The sequence below is a fragment of the Protopterus annectens genome, chromosome 8.part0, assembly GCF_019279795.1.
Source record: "Protopterus annectens isolate FY-2018-M chromosome 8.part0, PAN1.0, whole genome shotgun sequence".
NCBI lineage: Eukaryota > Metazoa > Chordata > Ceratodontiformes > Protopteridae > Protopterus > Protopterus annectens.
This window is the reverse complement of record NC_056741.1, coordinates 264,487,568-264,508,961: the sequence shown is the minus strand read 5'-3', so window position 1 is coordinate 264,508,961 and position 21,394 is coordinate 264,487,568. Positions and strand designations below refer to the sequence as shown.

At 40.6% G+C, this 21,394-nt stretch overlaps 1 protein-coding gene across 2 annotated transcripts in view; it reads left to right on the top strand.

Moving 5' to 3' along the window:
• The window catches only part of SEMA4A (semaphorin 4A), a 1,666,552-nt gene that overhangs the window by 1,519,936 nt on the left and 125,222 nt on the right, over positions 1-21,394 (top strand). For both annotated transcript variants that reach the window (XM_044079754.1, XM_044079755.1), the window contains one exon: positions 567-655. In XM_044079754.1, the coding sequence (XP_043935689.1) occupies positions 567-655 (89 nt within the window). The remainder of the gene's footprint in view (positions 1-566; positions 656-21,394) is intronic.

The following is a 21,394-nucleotide window of genomic DNA, read 5'->3' as shown; positions in this document are numbered from 1 at the left end:
CTAGTGAAATTTCTACTCTTTCAAAAGTAGCACATCAGCTGCATTCTTTGTTTGGATCATCGTGCATGTGATTTATACACAATTACAGCAATAAACCTTTGACCACAAATATGGATCACCTAGTCTTCCCATGTCCTGCTAATAAACTGCAAACATACATAACTAGCAGCTTTCTTTTTGTGTCAGAATTACCTTATGTTTATAATATGTATTTATGAACTCTATGATCACCTGTGATCCCACAGTGCCCTCCATGGCCACCCCATACAACACCTTTAACTCCTCACATTTCCCCTGATCTGCCTATTCTCGTTATTTTTAGAAGCCCTAATATTTTAACTATATTACTTTGTAAAATTTCAGCAGCTTTTTCCTTTGATTTTAATTACTATTTGTTTCTTTTGTGTTGCTCTCAACATTATGGAGGATGCTTTCTGATTATTGAATAGTCATCTTATAGTGTAACCAAAAAAGTAAGATGTCGTAATTTGTGAAATTTCTGTGTCATACAATCACACGAGCTATTAACAAACTGTAACTGGTGGACTTGTATTTTTTTTCTCCAGGATTAATTGGCTCCAAGATATTGAAGAAGGCAAAGCAGATTCCTGCAAGACTACACTGCGACCTCGAAGTAAACATCCTTTCCCCACAGGTCTGCTAGTCAAATTTAATGCAGTTTTTGTCATACATTCAGTCAAGGATGCTGTGAGATTGCTGCACCAAATAATCATTGATAAGCAATTCATCTATAGAAGTTAAGAAGGAACATTACTTTTTAAATGTTTAAAATACTGTGTGTATGGCACCAAAGGTACAGGATTCCAGAATCATTAAAATATACAAAACTGGTAAAGCAAAAATAAGGGAAAAGCAAGCACAGAGGACACAGTAAAAGATAAGTGAAATGTTAAGCCGAAAAAAACTGAGAGAAAGTAAGCTAATTCAGAAAGCCAACACTAGAGGTGAGACAAGGTTAGCAGTTTTAAAATTTGTTGGATTATTCTCTACAGAAGTACTGCTAAAATTCATCAAAATATGCAAATATAAAACTTAAGCCATAGAAAACTTAGGGGACCATTAACTCCATAACCAGTAGCTTACTTTTTGTGTCAAAAATTATCTTACATTTGTAATTTACATGTATTAACTCTATTACCACTGTAGTAGTATATTTGTTATTATAAACACCATAATTATAATATACAGAATGGCAAGCATGTTCTTTTGGCAACAGAGGATATATATTACAGCCAAAGTTGTGATACTTTGGTGCCGCCCCCTTACTCCTAGGAGCAGCAGTCATGGAGTTAGTATATATAGTCAGGAAAAGTAAATAGAGGCACATGTGTCATATTAATATTAGTTTTAAATAAACTAGTACAATAAATTAATTAGTACATTTCAGAATGGGCTGTTTAGAGGATAAGACTGCAATTAACTTTTTGAATTTTACACACTTGTAATACGAAGCATGAAACTTCCCCTGTTCTCCCCCACCACACACATGCACACACACAGTGTGTGTGTGTGTGTGTGTGTGTGTGTGTGTGTGTGTGTGTGTGTGTGTGTATATATATATGGGTCTATATGACTTGGTCGACAGTTCATATGGTCGACTGTTTATTTGGTCGACAGTTCATTTGATCGACAAGCATTTGCCCCCTTCCCCAATGTTGTGTGACCCTGGAGTTGTTATATATAGTTGGGGGGGGTGTGGGGGACACAGCCCCCCACATTGGGGGGGGGGGTGAAGCCCCCCACCTAAAATGCTTGTCGATCAAATGAACTGTCGACCAAATAAACAGTCGACCATATGAACTGTCGACCAAGTCATATAGACCCATATATATATATATATATATATATATATATATATATATATATATATATATATATATATATATATGCCTTTTCTTCATCTTATTATATCTAGGCAAAAATTCTGTTCGAACACCTTGATAGTTAAGACAGTGTGCTAAATTTGGGGATTTATTTATTTAAGATGCTTGAATAAATTGATGAATAATTGCATCAGTGTAGACTAAGTATTTTATTATTTCACGATCTACTCATTACGGATGTATCCTATCTAATTTTAAAAACTACTTTGTAAAATTCAAATTCCTATTCTAGTTAAATCTTCATTCTTAAAATGTGTAACGTCAAATCTGGATTTGAAATCATTAACCCCCAAAAGCCATTATTGACACACTTCAGATTTTTGAATTTAATGTATGATTTGGAACTACATACCTAAAAATCTAGACTGCTATAACTAGATCAAAATCTAATGCATCTGACTCTGTTCAGTGAATTTCAAACAATGATCACATCAAGACAAGAAAAGGAATGTAAGCTAACACACATGCTATAAGGACTAATGACAAACTAAAGCATACGCTATCTACTGATTTTGATAAATCTGGAAACAACAACATATTCATGGTCTTCCATTATCCTGTCTTTGATACAAATCCCCAGGTCTTTTCTATAATGTAGCATGGTATATTACCTCATCCTTTGTTAATTTACCAGAAATAATCTGTTTCTATGTTTTAAAACAGCATTTTTGTTATGTTATTAGAAATGGTCTGGTTTGTGTTTTTGAAGTATTTTTTCTAACTATTAATAAAGATTGTTGGGCCTTTGTTGTTCATGGAAAGCAGATGGTTTACAAATGAGACATTATAGTCCAAAATATCATGAGGTATATAACTCTACCATAATGTAGCTTAGTAGCATTAATAAAATCTCTTAACACTGCTAAAGTCTTGGTACATTAATTGAGAAATTGCTCCCAGGATGGGTTGCAGTTTCCAAAACAACCGGGTGATTTCTTAATGGAAGACTAACCAGATAGTTTACACATTTGCAAACACTGCACCATGCTAAGGTAACTTAGCAACAAATTGTATTACATTTTTATAACCTACCAAAACTTGGAAATTAACCAACTGAAGGCCCTCTCTGGTTGACTGGTTTATTTGAGGTCTATTCTTCTTTTTCAGTCTGAGACTACAACCCCCACATTTTTAGGAAACTGGAACTATATTTAAAAATGTTGGCATGAATTTTGTATTTGGAACGATATACTGCAAAATACAGGTGAATAATCTTATGCCCAACCAACCCCTTTGTGCCTCTTTAAGGTTGTGATGACAAGAGAACTCTCACATTTTGTCGTCAATGCTCCATGTCTTCAGAACCCCTCACTTGGTGTAAACAGCCCATCTACACATATTTGCTTTTCCATAGTCCTTTATAATATGTGCTTGTACTAAGCTTGCATGACACCTAGCATTTCTGACAGAGTGCAGTTGATAACTACTGCATAGATAATTAAAGCTCTGATTATAACCTAGATGACCAAAGTTCAAGTACCACTTCTGGAGCTTGAGGAGCTGGACGGGGATGGATGAGCATGGCCAGCCACTGCCATCTTGCCCATATTAAGGGAGGAACTGGTAGGCCCAGCCACCAACCATTAACTTGCTGGCACCAGTATTGCAAGACTGACTGGGAATGTAGGCACAGGCTACTAGGTTGGTGATGGTAGCCCTCGATAAGCATGTGGATTGACCATGCAGTTATTATCAGAGGGTGCAGTAGGCTCACACAGTGATACAGGTGCCACATGTTGTTATGGGCACATAGGAAGGCCCTGCTGTCTGTAGATGCAATAGTTTCCCTGCAGACACTTTCAGCTGAGTGGGAGAATGTGGCAGATGAGGGACAAAGCACTAGGTAGGTTGCAAGGGAGGGTCAATGGTGATATTAGCCCTATCCTGTAGGCTCTTATGGAAATCATACACAATGCCAAGTATGGAGGGGCTAATTGACTCAAGTTTCATTAAAGGAATGCTGATAATCAATAGGTGTTTAGGTAAAAAGCACATAGAAAAAGCAATTGTGAATAAGCATATATTAAACACTGCCTTTTTGCCATTCATGTTGTAAGCACATTGTGGATGACCATCAAGAAGCAGGCTTTATGTTTTTTAGTAATTCTGCTATAGTTCCATACAGCTGATCCTGTTAACCAGGATGAAGTGCCCTGACTCAGTAAACCTTTCTTGCTATTCAAACACATTATTAAATTTACAGATAGTCCAAGAAAGTTTGTCAGTTATGCCTGAGTGAGTGGAGGATAGTGTCAAAAGCCTTGGCTAAGTCTAGGTAGGCTGTGTGTACAGATTTCTCCTCATCAAGGACCTTGGTGACTGCCTTGAAGAAGAAGTCCACCAAGTTTAACAGGCATGATCTCTCTTTGACAAATCCAGATTGAGTAGGGTCAAGTGTTTGGAGGTTACCAATGTCTTTGTTGATAAGGTCCATGATGATTCTCTCCATGGCCTTGCAGATAAGGATAGTCAGGCTAATAGGTCTATAGTTCCTGGGGTCAGTGAAAACACCACCTTTGTGCAAGGGGATAATGGTGGGATTTTTCCATTCAACTGGGATGAAGCAAGTGCTTTGACATGATTGAAATGAGTACCCAATGGCATTGCTAATTCTTGTTTGAGCCCATGTAGGACATAGCCTGCTGGAATGTTATCAGGTCCCATGGATGCTGAGTTTTTGACCTTAGAGAGGGCGTTCACGACCTGCTCTTTAGAGATACAGGGCAGAGGACAGGTGGTAGGGATGTCTTGGGGTAAGTGTAGCAGGGAAGGGGGAGTGAAGTTTTCACAGAACCTGTCGACTAACAGGTTAGCAATGTCCACAGGCTCAGTATGTGTGGCATCACTAAACTAGGTATAAATCCCTACGTCACAAGATGGGTTGCAAACTGGCTCACTGACAGAACCCACACTGTAAAGGTTGCAGACTCCAAATCTGACCTCAAAGCAGTGACAAGTGGAGTACCACAGGGTTCCACCCTGGGACCTCTCCTGTTTGGCATCTACTTCTCTGAAGTACAGGATAACATAGAAGGTCTCTGGCTAATGAAGTTCGCAGATGACTGCAAACTAGGAGCCATAGTAAAGTCCTCAAATGATGTGGACATCCTAAAGAAGAGCCTCGCTGAGACAGATGCCTGGTGTCAGGGCCATAGTCTCAAGCTCAGTGCCAAAAAGTGCAGTGTCATCCCCTTTGGTAAAAATTCTGTACCCATGAACTACCACATAGGCAACAATCTACTTAACATCGAATGTGTGATAAGAGACCTTGGGACCCAGGTGGACAGTAGTCTCTCCTTTGATAGTCACATCACCACAGTAGTCAGGAAGTCCTTCTACGTGGCACACCTCATCATAAAACGGTTCTCATCCAGGAAAACAGAGGTCATTGTTCCCCTCTACTCGACACTCATTAGATCCATTATAGAGTACAACGCCCCTTTTGGAATGTACCTCACAAGACAGCTGCAGCAGCTGGAAAGGCCACAGAAGTACCTCACAAAGAGGATTACTGGCCTCAAACAAATGCCCTACACTGACCGCCTGAAAAAACTCCAGCTTTACTCTGTAGCATATCGCCTACTCCGAGGTGATCTCTGCCTAATATATAAAGCTATGTCAAACCCAGAGCTGTTGGACATGCTACACCTAAAGAAATCCCAACATGCTCTAGGGACCTAAGCCTTGTCACCACAATAAACAGGACATACTGGAGGGATAGATTCCTGTCCCAGAGACTTCCCATACTCTGAAACATACTCTGGAACAGGCTACCCATCTATGTCAAGCAAAGTTCTTCATTAGCACTCTTCAAGAAAAATCTTGATGAGTGGATGGGAAATAGGAAATACACCCCGGGGATCACTTCTGTGTCTCTGCTTGATAGTGGCACAGGAAAATAACTTTCTTGGATGGCATAAGCCACGGAACCTTGTTGGCTAGGCTTACGTAGGCCCTTGGGCCGATAGCCTAGTACCTACCTATGAACCTATGAACCAGTTCAACATAAATTTGAGCCTTTCCTTTTAGGTTACTGATGTAACTAAAGAATGTCTTATGGTTGTCCTTAGTTGAGGAAGCTAATTTGGATTCATATTTAGCTTTGGAGGACTTCAAAAGGATTCTTATTTGCTTGTTTAAGCTGAAGAGGGAGTGTTTTCAGTTTGGGGCTCATTCCCTCTTACTCTCAGACTGCAATTTCTTCCTCTTATTGTAAAGTCTATTAATGCCAGTTGCCCACCAGACAGGTTTGGTCTTCCTCGAGGAGCTTGTTTTGGTCCTATCAGGTATAGCTACATCAGTGCAGTTATTCCGGTGTTTGTATAAAGCATTTGTGTAAAACTCAGCATAGTTGCTATTTCCATCTGAGGGAGGAGTGTAGTGAAGCTATTTGTATACATACCATCCTGTAAGTGGTTATAATTTGTTTTGGAGAAGTTTTTTAGTTTAGTTTGTGCTACAGGGGGGTCAGGTGTGATAGTAATTTCAAACGAGACTGTTTTGTGGTCAGATCTCACCAGGGAAGATCTCGCAATGGGGGTACTACAGTGGTCCCCCATATTGGTAAGCACCAGATCCAGGATGTTGGCACCCCTTATGGGGATGTCAACTAGCTGTTCCAGGGCATTGGAGTTAACAAAGTCGAGGAACCTTTGGGCAAGTGAGTTTCCACATGAGTAATTTCCCCACTCAATGGCTGGGTAGTTAATGTCACCCAAAACCATGATGTTCGGATGTATCTTGATAGATCCCAGCAGATCCAAATAGGTAGAGTGGGTGTCCTGATTCATGGAAGGGCTCCTGTAGCAGGCAATGACTTGAATAGGTGTTTTATGAACAGTTAATTGCACCTGAAGTATCTCCAGGGAATCTTGCTGTCTAACCAATCTGGAGGTGTTCATAGGTTCATAGGTTTATAGGTTCATAGGTTGGTACTAGGCTAACTGCCTTTTGCAGGCCATTTTAAGCCTAGCCACTTACCCCATGTGAGAATCAAACCATGCACCTTCTGTTTGTAAGGCAAACACCTTAAACATTATGCCATCCTCCCACCAAAGAACATGTTCATAGATTAGTACTAGGCTAACTGCCCTCGCGAGCCATTTTAAGCCTTGCTAATTATCCCTTGGGAGATTCAAACCCTGCACCTTGTGTTTTGTAAGACAAACACCTTAACCATTAGGCCACCCTCCCAACTTTATCTTTAATGAATATTGATACACTGCCTCCTTTAATTTTCACACCTTCAGTTTGTGGTCTGAACATGTGGAAGGAGGTGTAGTCCAATATGGCTAGGGGTTCTCTCCACAACCTTGAACCAGGTCTCCATGACTGCACAAATGTCTATGTCTTCCAGGGTGAGGAATGCTTCCAGTAAATGCAGTTTTGTGTTAAGACTCCTAGCATTTAACAGAAAAACCCTGATATTGTTCTTAGATGGAGTTATTACATCTGGAATTTTGTCTTGAGACACTGCCTAAAAAGGCACTATGGGGGTGGCAAGAGTCTTGGCCAGTAGCCGAAATCTCAGGGGTGACAGATGAAGACCATCTCTGACAAAGCATAAAGGTCAGTCGAGCATGTCAACCCAGGCTTACAGATACTATATCCCCTTGGAATGACACCGGAAACTAAGCCAATTACTGAAGTCAATCATTTTCGGTTTGTATTGAGACATCATCCTAGGTGAAGTTAAAATGCTGTTTAAGGCTAGAGACATACCAGCCTGAGACACACAGTCTGAGAGTTCTATCACATCTCTCTTTATATAGTCCAGAGACATACATTTCAAGTCATTCATACCAACCTGGACTATTACAGTCATAACAGTACCTGTTGTTGAGAGACTTGAGTGCATGTGTGATATGGTGGATCCTGGCACCTGACAGACAGCTGACCGTGACCTTCTCCTTATCCAGCCTGGTGAGAGGGACATCTGTGTGTACCATGATGGAATCACCTATGACTAATATGTTTGGTTTTCTGTTTTGCCTTAAGGGCTTGACAGGTGAGACACTGATATGTGAGATATTATGTGTATTGTGGTCTGAGGAAGAAGTATTATGTGTAAAGTGCTTGTGTTTGTGTTTGGGAGATCTCTGTTTTTTAGGTATGTTTCTGGTGAGAACCTCTGCATATATAGGTGTGTGGGATGTGGGTTTGGGTGGAGTAGGAGGTGAGGTGTGCATGCTGACAACCCACTCATTGTCAAATGTACTGACTGGTGTGTGAGAGAGTATGGATTTAAGGTTCTTAATATAGTTACATCTCTCACTTGTTGAGTTTGTGTGGTCTAGGAGCAGAGGGTTGTTGGTGAACATGAGGCAGTTACTACACTGTCTCAGGATGCCCATGTTAACCAAGCTGACTGGAGAAACTGTGGGAAATTGTACATCCATAGTGTTGGGTAAATTTATATGGTCAGGAAGAGAGGCCACACTTAGGAATGGCTAGTGAGCGACAGGTGTGTTGGAACCGCTGAGGCTAGACTTAGTGTTCTGCCTGACAGTAGAGCTGAGCCACAAAAAACCTCTACTGCTACATGGCAGTGCATGATGGTGCACTACAAGCAAGAAGTGCAGATGCATGTCTTATATAAAACAAGAAATAACCCTTTTAACTCAAACTAGCAAATAAGGATGGAAATAAATTAACTCAGATTAACAAATAAAGATGGAAATAACCCTTTTAACTCAAACTAGCAAATAAGGATGGAAATAACCCTTTTAACTCAAACTAGCAAATAAAGACGCACTGTCTGAGCTCAAGTCCAATCACCCTCGATTAGACGGGACCCAGACAGCACTCTCCTCCCACAAGGGTGCAAAAAGATCTTCTCCAATAAGGATGGCTTGAACTTGATGCTCAGAAGCTATAAAACAGACCCAGACATAGCAAACCTAGAATTGGGCTATACTACAGCTGAACTAGTACAGTATACAGTAAAATGTGGCCAAAAACAGTTCCGACAATTCAAACAGACATTAGAATGCAACTACTAATTAAGAGTGCAATTTAAGAGCAGAAACAGGCACTTCTAGTTAGTTGGAAGCAACGGATGCCTGAGATCTTTCAGGATCTCAGTGAAGAGATCTTGTTAGAGGTCTGATTTTACAGTTCATCATGTTAGAGATCTGAGTTTATTAAACATTTTTTTTTTTTTTTTTTTATTTTGTATTAAATTAATCCTCGAGTTCCCCAATTCTCTTAAATCCTGTTAAAATCCTCTCTTCCCTTTTAATTCTTCTCAGGACATTGATGATTTTATCAGCGTTGATAAGGACCCTTTATCTGTTCACTTTCTGGAGCACAAGACTCCTTCAGTCTAGTTGTAACAGTGCTAATTCCATGAATTCTTCTGAGTCACCCCAACACTCCTTATTCTGCTAGCCCCCTCCCCACATACAGTAAAGATAACACTGCTGCTAGTCATGTATTTGATATGGGAGCTCTCTAGCCTGAAACAGTCCTTGATGTCTCTCTTTTTAAGGGTCTAAGTTATATAAACCTGACCAGAACCTAAAGCTAAATGCTAAAAGTATAATATAGTGTTCTATGGAGAAATGTGAGTACCCATGCATGACACCTAATCAAAACTGATATAGTCATAAGAGATATGAATACTTTTGTAGATGACGAACTGTAAATATACTATTGTTATCAAAGTCCTTCTACCTAGTCCACGTAATCATCAAAAATATGTGTTATAGGTTGCGCAGTACTGGGTTATAAGTTTCGCAGTACTGGCATTCAGAAAGGAATGCCGATACTATATTTGTGATTATGGCTGAGGTGCAGCTCGAAGCACTTTCTGTCTGGTATTCTGCTTGTTATATCTGTAGCAAGTGACAGTTTCCAACAGGTTCAAATCAGAACAGCTTTCTTTCTCAACTTTGAAGAAATTCCCACTAATTTGAGAAAAGTTTTTCCTCAAATTAGGGTTGACAAGTTTTGCCTAAAATTAGGCTTGACAGGGGTTCCAGAATAGGGAACTGCACAGGGCACCAGATAACCTAGCTACACCACTGGGTCGCTTCCTTCTTACACTGAATATCCCTGAGTAAGAGAAACAGAATATTGATGTCTCTGTCCTTGTATGGCATCAAATCTCCCCAAAAGGACTGGAAAAAGATATCGTGGACTCTTCCTCAGAGGAGTCATCGGGGTGTTTTTATTCCAAACTAAGTAGTATTCAAAAGTATGTTCTTATAGTTAATAAGCATAAGCCTGAATGAAAGTTAGTATTGTCTTTATGGGGATACAAAACATGACCACTTGGCAAAGAAAAAGAAATGTTATTTTGTCCCAGTACAAAAATCAACCTTTTATTAAAAATAAAACGTCAAATAAAACAAAAATCTCAGGAAATCCACTGGCATTAACAGATATCATATACAACAATAAAAATGCACTGTCACATCGCCAAGTAAAAATATCCAAAAGGTATTCAGAAAACTAAAATAAAAAAGTAAAATGTTTGGGCACTTTTGTCTTATTGTGATCAGGAAGTAGAATAACGACATATACTTCCTGTAGTCACTAAGTAGTGTAATACCACAATTACCCAAAATGCACAGATAAAAACTTAAAATCGCCATTAAATGTTTCAGCTACATCACCATCTCATGTAATAGTAAAATAAAGCTCAGATAATGCAAAAGATCAAAGGGTAAGGGCACAAAACAAAAACAAATGGAAACACTATTACCACTTTAGCTTAAAAGATAGCAGATTTCACTCTTTAAACACTTTATACTATCCATTGACAGACAGACATCAGTTTCAGATCTGAGTTAAGGAAAGCCAAAAAGAATTATAAGTTCAATCTAGTGAACTAAACGAAGGACAAAAATTCCTTCTAGAAACATATTAGAAGTTACAGGGATAGTAATTATCACAACATCATGTTTAAAGAAAACTGTGCTACTATTACTGACAAAAAGACTATTATTGAAGTTTTTGCTAAATCTTTTTTCACAACAAGTAAATACAAGCAATTTAAAAATTAATTTATTTTCTGGATTCAGTATGTCCAATAATTATGAAAGACTGAATTGTAGAAGCTATAAATAAAATTAGAGTTGGCTGCGCTGTAGGCCCAGATTAATTAAATTTTATTTTAAAGTCAAAAGTCAAAGTAAACTTTATTGTCACTTCAATTCACACAAGTGTGAACCGATCAAAATTATGTTAGTGTCTCAGCATATAAATTGTCCAAGACCTTGCTTGGCTTATTTATTCCAACTGCCTCATACAATAGCTACATACCTCATTTATAGAAAAAGGTCATTATAGTAATGATCCTAGGGAAAATATACAGGCAACTCTGCTAAATACAGAACCTCAGTCTTACAAGCACATCTAGGCAAATGTTTTGAGGGGGATTTATGGAAATTCATATCAAGATAAAAAAAAAAAAGAATCCTCCTCAACATGAGGACCACGTAGGGAAAGTTGAGGAACATGATAGCGAGCTAGAGAACAAAAAGTGAGAATTAACACTGAGTCTGTCAGACTGAAGGGTCATGTATGGATACATTTCTAGCAGGTACCTTACCCTAGTTCCCTGAACTATGCAAGATATACCCTCTGTTGTAAAGCTTCACCATAAAGACTATATCCCTGTATGAGTCAGGTCCTACTCAATGCTAGATTTTACATATATTTAGCATCCTCAGAAGAAAGCCAGTAAATTGGCATATATTATGGAATGTTTCACAAAGATGTTCTTTTTCAAGTGTTTCTATAACTAAAGCCATAAAGTTGTTGTTTGTCTTTCAGCTTTTACCAGTTAGAGGACATGCAGACTGAGAACCTCTTGCTTTGAGAGTTGCACTTCACATATTGCCTAGGGTTATGTTTTCTGCAAATTGTTTTCGGTCTTTAAACTATTAACAAGGCTTCAGAAATCTGTTTCTGCTTTTCATTCCATGTGCACTGTACTACTTTGCATTGCCTTGTTCCTTTTACATTTTGTTTTTGTTTTCTATATTCACTGTGCCACAGCCAAAAATATACATGTTAGCTAAAAATGTGAAGGCATGTATGTTATGCCATTGTAAATTCATTGTTATTGGAAATCCCTTGATTTGTGGATGACCTGTTACTGTTTACTCATTAGTTTTGAGGTGATGCAGTAATCCAGTCCAAGTCATACAAAATCCATCCAGAAGAATACAGACCCATCCATGTTGGAGAATAGTTCATATATTAAGCTATCTCCTTCTCCCTTTTCTTCCAATAAAGTTTCTTTTCAGTTTTGAAAGCAACATTCTTCTTAAAGTGGGCCACTGCTTTATGGAAATTGTGTCGTTACTGAGATATTGGTTGATGGACAATGTCTCCCAACTTTTGTTATCCACAACTCTTTTGTCATATATCTACTTTCAGTGTGTTTTGTAGCATTTTTGACCAGCACAAGACCACTGACTCTGAATGAGCCATTTTGGGAGTCAAGAACTATTTCATACATGTAAACATAGCGCCAAGGGCAGCAGAATATATGTTTGAGGATCGACTCCTCAGAGTTGCTGACATTGACACAGCAAAAAGATGGATGCCAGAATGGTGATGTTCACAAATGCCACAGAGAATTTTCTAGAGATGCTACTTATAGCTCCTTTGAGGGCTCTTTAGGGTATATCAGAGTAGCCTCAGGTTTCACAACTACTAAAAGTATATGGATAATAACTGAACTGTATATATGTATTTTATTGTCCTGTCATAAGTTATGTTCAGTGAAGATACAAAACATAATAGCCTACAGGATCCTGTGATGAACTTCACTATTTATTCTAACTGCTAAGGAAAGGTGGCTACCAAGGTTAAGATGAATGCTTGGCTCTTTCTGAGGCTTGTGCGTCTGTCGCACAGACTCACAAAAACATTCCTTAGACAAGTTGATCTGTTTCCTTGAAGTCTGAGTCACAGCCATGCAAGACCCTACAAAGAGTTATATTTGTTACTGACTTTGCTTGGAGGTGGGTAGTGCAGATACAGTATGACAAGAATGTCAGGAATCACAACTAGCTATATCACTTAACACAAGAAATGTTACAATAGCAACGTTGCTCCGATATGCAAAAGTACGAGTCCTCTGTGGATACACTCTGAAGCACGTGCAAAATGAAAGTGTGTAGCTTTGTTTCAAAATGTGTGTTACACATAAATAGAGGCACAACTGTCTGTTACTGTGAGGGTTTTGTAATTAAAACAAAACCTGAGTGTTACTTAAATATATAGTTGATCTACATAAGCAGCCTTGAATTACCCTAATAAAAAGTGCTTGACTGATAATAGAAAAGTAGTGAACAAACCTTGACACAAACAACAAGGTCTTGCATCCTTTTATGGACTAAGCAACAGTTGAGCATCATGTGGTCAGTATGCTACTGAAATTTCTGACAATTATCACAAATGACATAAGCTTTAACGTTTTAATTAACTGCTTTCTATAGTCAGGGGTACAAGGTTTGATTCCTCCTACCTCCATTTGTCTACTGTGTGACTCTTAGCAAGTGACTTAAGCACACAGTGACCTGGGTTCTCCCTGAAAAGGGACACTTGTATCCAGTGTGCTTAACCATTTAACAACTGAGTTAAACAAAATAAAAAAAATGCTGGTAATAGCTCACAACCCCACAACCCAGAATCATGGCTGGCTTTGGTATCGTCTGAAACAGAGCTGTAGGTGTCAGGTATACATCAACCATACCAAACCAGTATGTGGCTGTCTCTCTACAGTTAGTTCCCCACCCACTCTCCATGCTCTTGTTTTGGTATTAATGTTGGTGGCTTTGAAATTGCCCACCCCTCTTGTAGATTTGCATTTGGATATTCCTTCTGGGCCCATGTCATTTGCTCACTCAACTGAGTGCAGTGAGATCATATTCTGATTTTAGGCACTCCTACTGTGTACAAAGAGAGCATTTGGGAAGGACAACCTCTGTAGCCTCTTAATCCTGCTCTGTTCCTTCCCTCAAAAAAAAAAAAATATATATATATATATATATATATATATATATATATATATATATATATATATCTTATTCATCTGCTCTTACTGTAACTGTCTTAGTTGCTCTTCTGTGTGCTATCTGTTCAGTCACTCTTACTCTGCACTTATTACTGCTTGTTAGTAGCCTTCTAATTTACTGCCTTCTGCACTTGTTTTTTAGTCATTTGTTAATTTAATTGCATTTATTTGAACTGTATTTGCCGTAGTGTTGCTACAAGCTCGGGTGTGCTGGCCTGCACTACAATTTGAATTGTATTTACTGCTGTTTTAGCTGCTTTTCTGTAAAAAAAAAAATCTAAGCTTGGTTGCTGCCTTTCCTGTAACTAGTCAAGTCCAGATACAGACTTCCTGTATCCAGGACTGTTGGTAAGCTTCTGAGCCCCCCAAGTCTTTCTGTGTTGGAGGGAAGCCTTCTAGCTTATCAGTGCGAGTGGTAAGCACTAGGTAGCCTATCTACCATGGGAAGAGTAGGTTTTGGCCCTGAAATTGTAGTTCATTGGCCTTTTGGGCAGTTTTTCCATCTCTTTCTACTTTCTGGTTAAAAGCCTGTTTTCCCTTTGGTCCTTGCCTTTCCTATAACTAGTGTAATCCAGGTAAAGATTTGCTGTATCCAGGACTGTTGGTAAGCTTCTAACCCCCCAGAGTCTTCTGTGTTGGACAGAAGCCTTCTAGCTTATCAGTGGGAGTGGTAAGCACTAGGTAACCTATCTACCACAGGAGGAGTGGTTTTTGGCCCAGAAATTATAGTTTATTGGCCGTTTGGGAAGCTTTTCCATCTCTTTCAACTTGCTGGCTTAAAAGCCTACATTTGTACTTGTTCCCCACCTTTCCTGTAACTAGTCTAGTCCAGGTACAGATTTGCTGTATTCCAGGACTCTTTGTAAGCTTCTGAGACCCCCAAGCCTTTCTGTGGTGGAGGGAAGCCTTCTAGCTTATCAGTGGGAGTGGTAAGCATTAGGTAACCTATCTACCACAAGAGGAGTGGTTCCTGGCCCAGAAATTGTAGCTATTGTCCGTTTGGGCAGTTTTTTTCCATCTCGTTCAACGTTCTGGTTTAAAAGCCGCACTTGCGCTTGTTTCCCACCTTTCCTGTAACTAGCCTAGTCTAGATACAGAGTTGCTGTATCCAGGACTATTGGTAAGCTTCTGAGCCCCTCAAGCCTTCCTGTGTTGGAGGAAAGCCTTCTAGCTTATCAGTGGGAGTGGTAAGCACTAGTTAGCCTGTCTACCATGAAAGGAGAGGTTCCTGGCCTAGAAATTGTAGTTTATTCACCATTTGGACAGTCTGTCCGTCTCTTTCAACTTTCTGGTTTAAAAGACCACATGTGCACTTGTTTCCCATCTTTCCTGTAACTAACCTACTGGTAGCACTACAAAGCCTTAAACTGATACAAGCCTTCTAGCTAAGGAGAGAGACTTTGGAGTGATTAAGTATCAGTTTTCTGTACTTTCTTGCTGTACTTAACTGTTTTCCGCCTAAATGCAGATTTTCCAACATTTATTGTGATTTCAAAGCTTGGTTTTTTTTCACATATTGTACTTATTTGACTGCCTGCACTTTTAAAAAGTTGTTTTTTGTTTAAATAATTTGTTTAATTGTTGTAGGCTACACACTAAAGTGCGATAGCCTTTTCTGATCGTTTAGTCGTTTAAAGCTGTTTTAAGTGTATTTTTTTTACTGTTTTTGCCTTATCTTTTCAAAAAAAAACAAAAAAAAATCCTTGTTTCCCACCTTTCTAAGCTAGTATAGTCCAGTTTTCAGGCTAGTGCTGAATTCAGGGCTGTGATACTAGTTTCTGAGTTGCCCATACCTTACTTGGATAGAAGGAAGTTTCTCTGTTCACCTGTGAGAGAGGGGAGCTTTGAGCAACCTATCTGTCCCTGGAGGAGTGGTTCCAGCCCAGAAGTTAGCCATTTTGGGCTAATTTCTATCTCTTTCATTTCCCTACTATAAAAACCATGTTTGCACGGTTTTGTACACCAGGCAGTGCCGGTTAGCTACGGTTAAATTATTCCCTGTTCCAATAAGTCTCCTCTTCAGTTTTTCCCTTGAAACTAGTTTAACTCTCAACCTAAGCACTCAGAAAGCATCTTACAGCCCAGCACTTGCTCAGACCTAATAGCAAGCACTAATATACCCTGACACTGATTGCCCAGCAGGGCAAGGCTCTTTATTCACCCCTCACCAACCAAGCGACTAAGCAGCTCACCCTACTATTCAGGCATGACTAAAGGGCAACTTCAGGTGCACTCTCCAGTCCAGCTGGTGAATCTGGGTATCCTGAGGCAATGTTACAACTGCCTCATGTACACAGACAACCCTCTCCTCCTACCACAAAACACTAACATATGCGAGAGATGCAATTATACAGCGAAACTGGAAGCTAAGCTGTCTCCACCCAAGGCTGGAACAGACAGTCAAGAGGAGAAGGTTAACACTTGCACCACAACTCCAGCCGCACACAGACCTACTAAAACAGCACTGGCAAAAAATACACATAAATACACAAAATCATACTCGGAGGCTCTAAATAAAAACATGCAAAAGCATCAAAGACCTCCAAAGCAGACACCCAAACAACCTGCACTTCCCGTCACAAACCAGACAACACATAAAACACAAAATCAGTGCGCTGCACAATCACAGCCCTTAAGGTGAAATAACTACCTAACACACTAGTAATAGGTGACTCTATAGTCAGGCACACTGATGTCCCACTCACTAGGCTGGATAAGCAGAAGGTTACTGTTAGCTGCCTGTCGGGAGCCAGAATCTGCCACATAACACAAGCACTCAGGTCACTCCAGAACAAGTACAAATATGGCTCTGTCATTGTTCATGTTGGTGTGAATGACCTGAGACATACCTCCCTGGACTACATGAAAATAGACATGGAAGATCTCTCTGATCATGTAGCCCAGGCTGGTATGACCCTGACCCTGAGTAGCATCCTGCCCTCACCAAGAATGATACCTCAGTATAAAGAAAAAATGATCAATTTCAACAATTGGCTAAGCTTCTGGTGTCATTCAAAGGGGAACCAGTGACTGTCAGCCTGGGACGACATGCTCTACAAGCCGCGTTGCTTCGCAAGAGACGGCTTGCATCTGTCACCCCTATGCTTTCCAATCCTGGCCTAGGCTCTTGCTGCCCCCATAGTGCCTTTTTTAAGCAAGGCTCAAAAGTCAAACCCACCCCCGTAAACAGCACAATTAACAAAAAACTGAGGGTTATGCTACTCAATGCCAGGAGTTTAAATCTCAAAATGCTCGTGCTCAAAGCACTCCTCAGTATGGAGAACATCGACATCTGTGCAGTAACTGAAACCTGGTTCAAGGCTCCAGAGAGCATCCCAGCACTACCGGGCTATCATACCATATGTTTTGGCCACAGAACACGGACCAAAACACAAAAGTAGGGGGTGTATCCATATTCATCAAGGATGCCTACACCTCCAGGTTGGTGGTGCAGCATGATACCTCTGAGATCATCCATGTGCAACTAACACTGGGCAAATCTGCAATGCAAATTATGGCCTGCTACAGATTGCCCTCCATGACCCAGGACCACCACTCCACCTTTCTGGAGACACTGGAAAACATGAAGGTCCTACCAAACACCCTGATATTGGGTGATTTCAATTACTTCCTGGAATTCATCAACTCAAATGCCCTGGATCAGCTGGTAAACTCCCCTGCCAGAGGTGAAAACGTATTGGACCTGGTCATCACCAACATGGGCAACAAGTGTTCCACACCGGAGGTCATCCTGTCACTGGTTAGATCAGACCATAAACTAATCACTCTGGATGTCCACACCCCACCACTATCCCCAACTAAGGAAACCACAGTAAAAAACTTTTATAAAGCAAACTTCACCTCACTTAAGACAGAGATGATAATTCTCACAGCCCCCACGCTAAAGGATAACGCTGCCCAATATGCAGAAACCTTTAGAAATGCACTCTATGAGCACCTACAAGGATGCGAGGATCATGCCATCCCTAGCAAAACCAAGACTCACTCCTCTAAGAGAAGAAAACCAGTTTGGTGGACCCTGCAATAAACAGGCTGTACAATAGAAGGAGGAAACTAGTTCAGAAAAAAAGGAAATCCCAAGAAGGAAAGACATCCCTGATCAGTATCAGTAAGAAACTGAGGTCCCTCATGAAATCATCTAAGGCTAACTTTGAAAGAAAAATAGCCAAGGATTCAAAAGATAACCACAAAGCCTTCTTTAGCTATGTTAAGAATCTAAGTGGCAACTTACAGGTATGCACTGAACTAGTGCAAAATAGCACAAAATATACTGAACCTACTGATATTGCCAACATCCTGGCAGATAGATTCAGTGCAAACTTCACCCCCTCTCACCTCCAAAAGGGCTCACAACAATACTGGAAAAGTGTAGTGTCCAAAAAATCACAGATGCACAGGTGAAAACAGCCCTTTCAAAAGCCAAAAATGGGTCAATGGGACCAGATGGTGCCCTAGGCTGCATCTTGCACAAACTACAGAACGAACTAACCTCCCCCCACCTAAACATGCTGTTCAACCTCAGCCTCTCTACAGGCTATGTGCCCATAGAATGGTGCACAGCAGCGGTTATTCCTCTCCACAAAGGAGGGGCCACAACTGACCCTGGTAACTATCGCCCCCATAAGCCTGACCAGCCTGGTCTTCAAGGCTATGGAGAACATTATCATGGAACTGATTAACAAAGACATTGGGAACCTCCAAACACTTGACCTGACCCAGTTCAGCTTTGTTAAGGGCAGATCATGCCTACTAAACCTGGTTGACTTCTTAGAGACAGTCACCAAGGCCATAGACGAGGGAAAGGTGGTTCACACAGCCTACCTTGACCTCGACAAGACTTTCAACACCATTCCCCACTCGGATATTACAGAAAAACTTACCAGCCTGAACATAAACCCCTATGTCACAAGATGGGCTGGCTTACAGACAGAACTCAAACGTAAGAATAGCGAGCTCCAGGTCCAACTCTAAACCAGTCACAAGTGGTGTCCCGCAAGGCTCAGTCCTGGGACCCCTACTGTTTGGCATATACTTCTCAGAAGTACAGGCAAACACAGGAGGACTATGGCTAACCAAGTTTGCCGATGACTGCAAACTGAAAGCCATAATTGACTCTCCGGCTGACACGGACATCCTCCAAAAGGGCCTTACTGAGATGGACACCTGGTATCAAAGTCATGGCCTCAAGCTAAATGCCAAAAAATGCATAGTCATCCCATTTGGGAAAAACAAAACACCCACAAATTACCACATAGGTGGCACCCCCCTTAATGCAAAAGAGGTAATAAGAGATCTGGGGACCCAGGTAGATAGTAATCTCTTCTTTGACAATCATATTGCCAAAGTAGCTAAGAAATCCTTCTATGTGGCCCATCTAATTACTAAAGGGTTCGCATCCAGAAATAAAGAGGTTGTAGTGCCCCTCTACTCGTCACTCATTAGACCCATCATAGAGTACAATGCCCCATTTGGGATGTACCTCACAAGACACTTCCAACAGCTGGAAAGACCACAAAAGTACCTCACCAACAGGATTACTGGTCTCAAACATATGCCTATGCAGCCCAACTGAAAAAACTCCAGCTGTACTTAGTGGCATATCGCTTACTCAGAGGTGATCTCTGCCTGACTTACAAAGCCATGTCCAACTCAGAACTGATGGACATGCTCCACCTAAAGAAATCCAAGTCACTGTGAGCCACGCGCTCTAGTGAGCTAAACCTCACCACAACAATAAATAGAACATGCTGGAGGTATAGATTCTTGTCACAGAGACTCCCCATGCTTTGGAACAAAATTCCAAATTACATCAGGCAGGTAGGTGTGTGTGTGTGTGTGTGTGTGTGTGTGTGTGTGTGTGTGTGTGTGTGTGTGTGTGTGTGTGTGTGTGTGTGTGTGTATGCGTATGTCTTTTCCAGCCAACACTGAGAACCTAGCATTGTAAGTAGCTCAGCTGTAATGCTTTGTAACTAGTCGTGACTGGCATACATATTATGCTCTATACCATTTTGGTAAAGGTACACATTAGTTGGTTCATGTGGTGCAGTGCATCTCACTGGCTGTCATGTGATTCCACAAGGCACAGAAATGCCCATGTGACTGTGTACCCTCAACATTAGAAACATGAGTAGATATACTGGAAAGCTATAAAACATACATTTATACCATTAGCAGTGGAATTTTGGAAAAAGATGTGTCATGGGCTGTTGCCATGTACTGCCACAGGTACACACACAATGTGCTCATTAGGCACATATAGTTTGATGCCTGTACTGTCATACATACTTTCTTACTTGATTCCATACAGATAAGTTAGTTATGTTCACCTGGTATCACCCAGCCTACATCTTGTGCAGTTATATACTCCACAGAAAGAGGTTGTGGAAAGAGGGACTCGTGGTCTGGAAGGTCTTGATTTTGTGGTAGAGAGGGCATGGGAGTGCCATTTTCCTTCATGCCTGGTAAGGTCCCTATCATGACTATGCAGTTCAGTCAGGTGAAGTTGCAGATCAGTGATGTAATGTATTGTGATGAGGTATCATAGGACAAGAAGGTTCATACATCTGCCATACCAATTATAGGGAGCTACTCCCACCCTGTCTGGCTCATCCCACTGCACTGCAAGCTTTAGGAGCACTAGCTCTGCCTGATGGCAAAATACTCTGCTACTCTCTATGTGTCTTTCTCTGGTGTCCTCTTCCACGTCCTATGAAAACTTTATATCTTAAATAATTTTTTTATTCATTATTCATATATTCCCTTTTTCTACATGCCCACCCACTTTGTATGAGCACTGCCTACCATGATCTGTTACATATGCCAGCTTTTATGTCCTACCTTTGCTGCTTCCACCCCTTACACTTTTTTCTCTCTAGTTCATCCCATAGTGTGCTGTGGCACAGGCTGGGGTTATGGTACATGTGTAGAGGTGTGTTGTGTTTCTAAATGTTTCTGTAATCACCCACTCTGCAATCACGTTACAGTATGCAATCACATTGTACAATGTGTGCTCTAGCACTTCGTATGTGCACATCTCGGTCTATACTACAGTGTGACATAACTGTACAGCACTGGCCATTGTTTAACACTGTCGAATTAGTTAATTTGGAAATCAGTGCCAGATCAACAGGCCATGGAACTGCCTGTACCATTCCCTGGTGTGACATCAGTAGCATTGTTAAACTTGTCACTGCATAGCTAGCTAAAGTGATTCAGGTATGGTGACTTAATAATAAACTATCCATTACACAGCTCCAGGGTTTGTGGTTCGCTTCTGACCTACACTCACTGTCTTTTTTTTTTTGAGTTTCAATGGTCTCCCCATGTTATGTGGGTTTTCCTTGGGTACTTTGGTTCTCTCCTATGTCCCAAGAACCTAATGTTTGATTTGCTGCACCAAATTTTGTGTGTGTGTGTGTGTGTGTGTGTTTGTGTG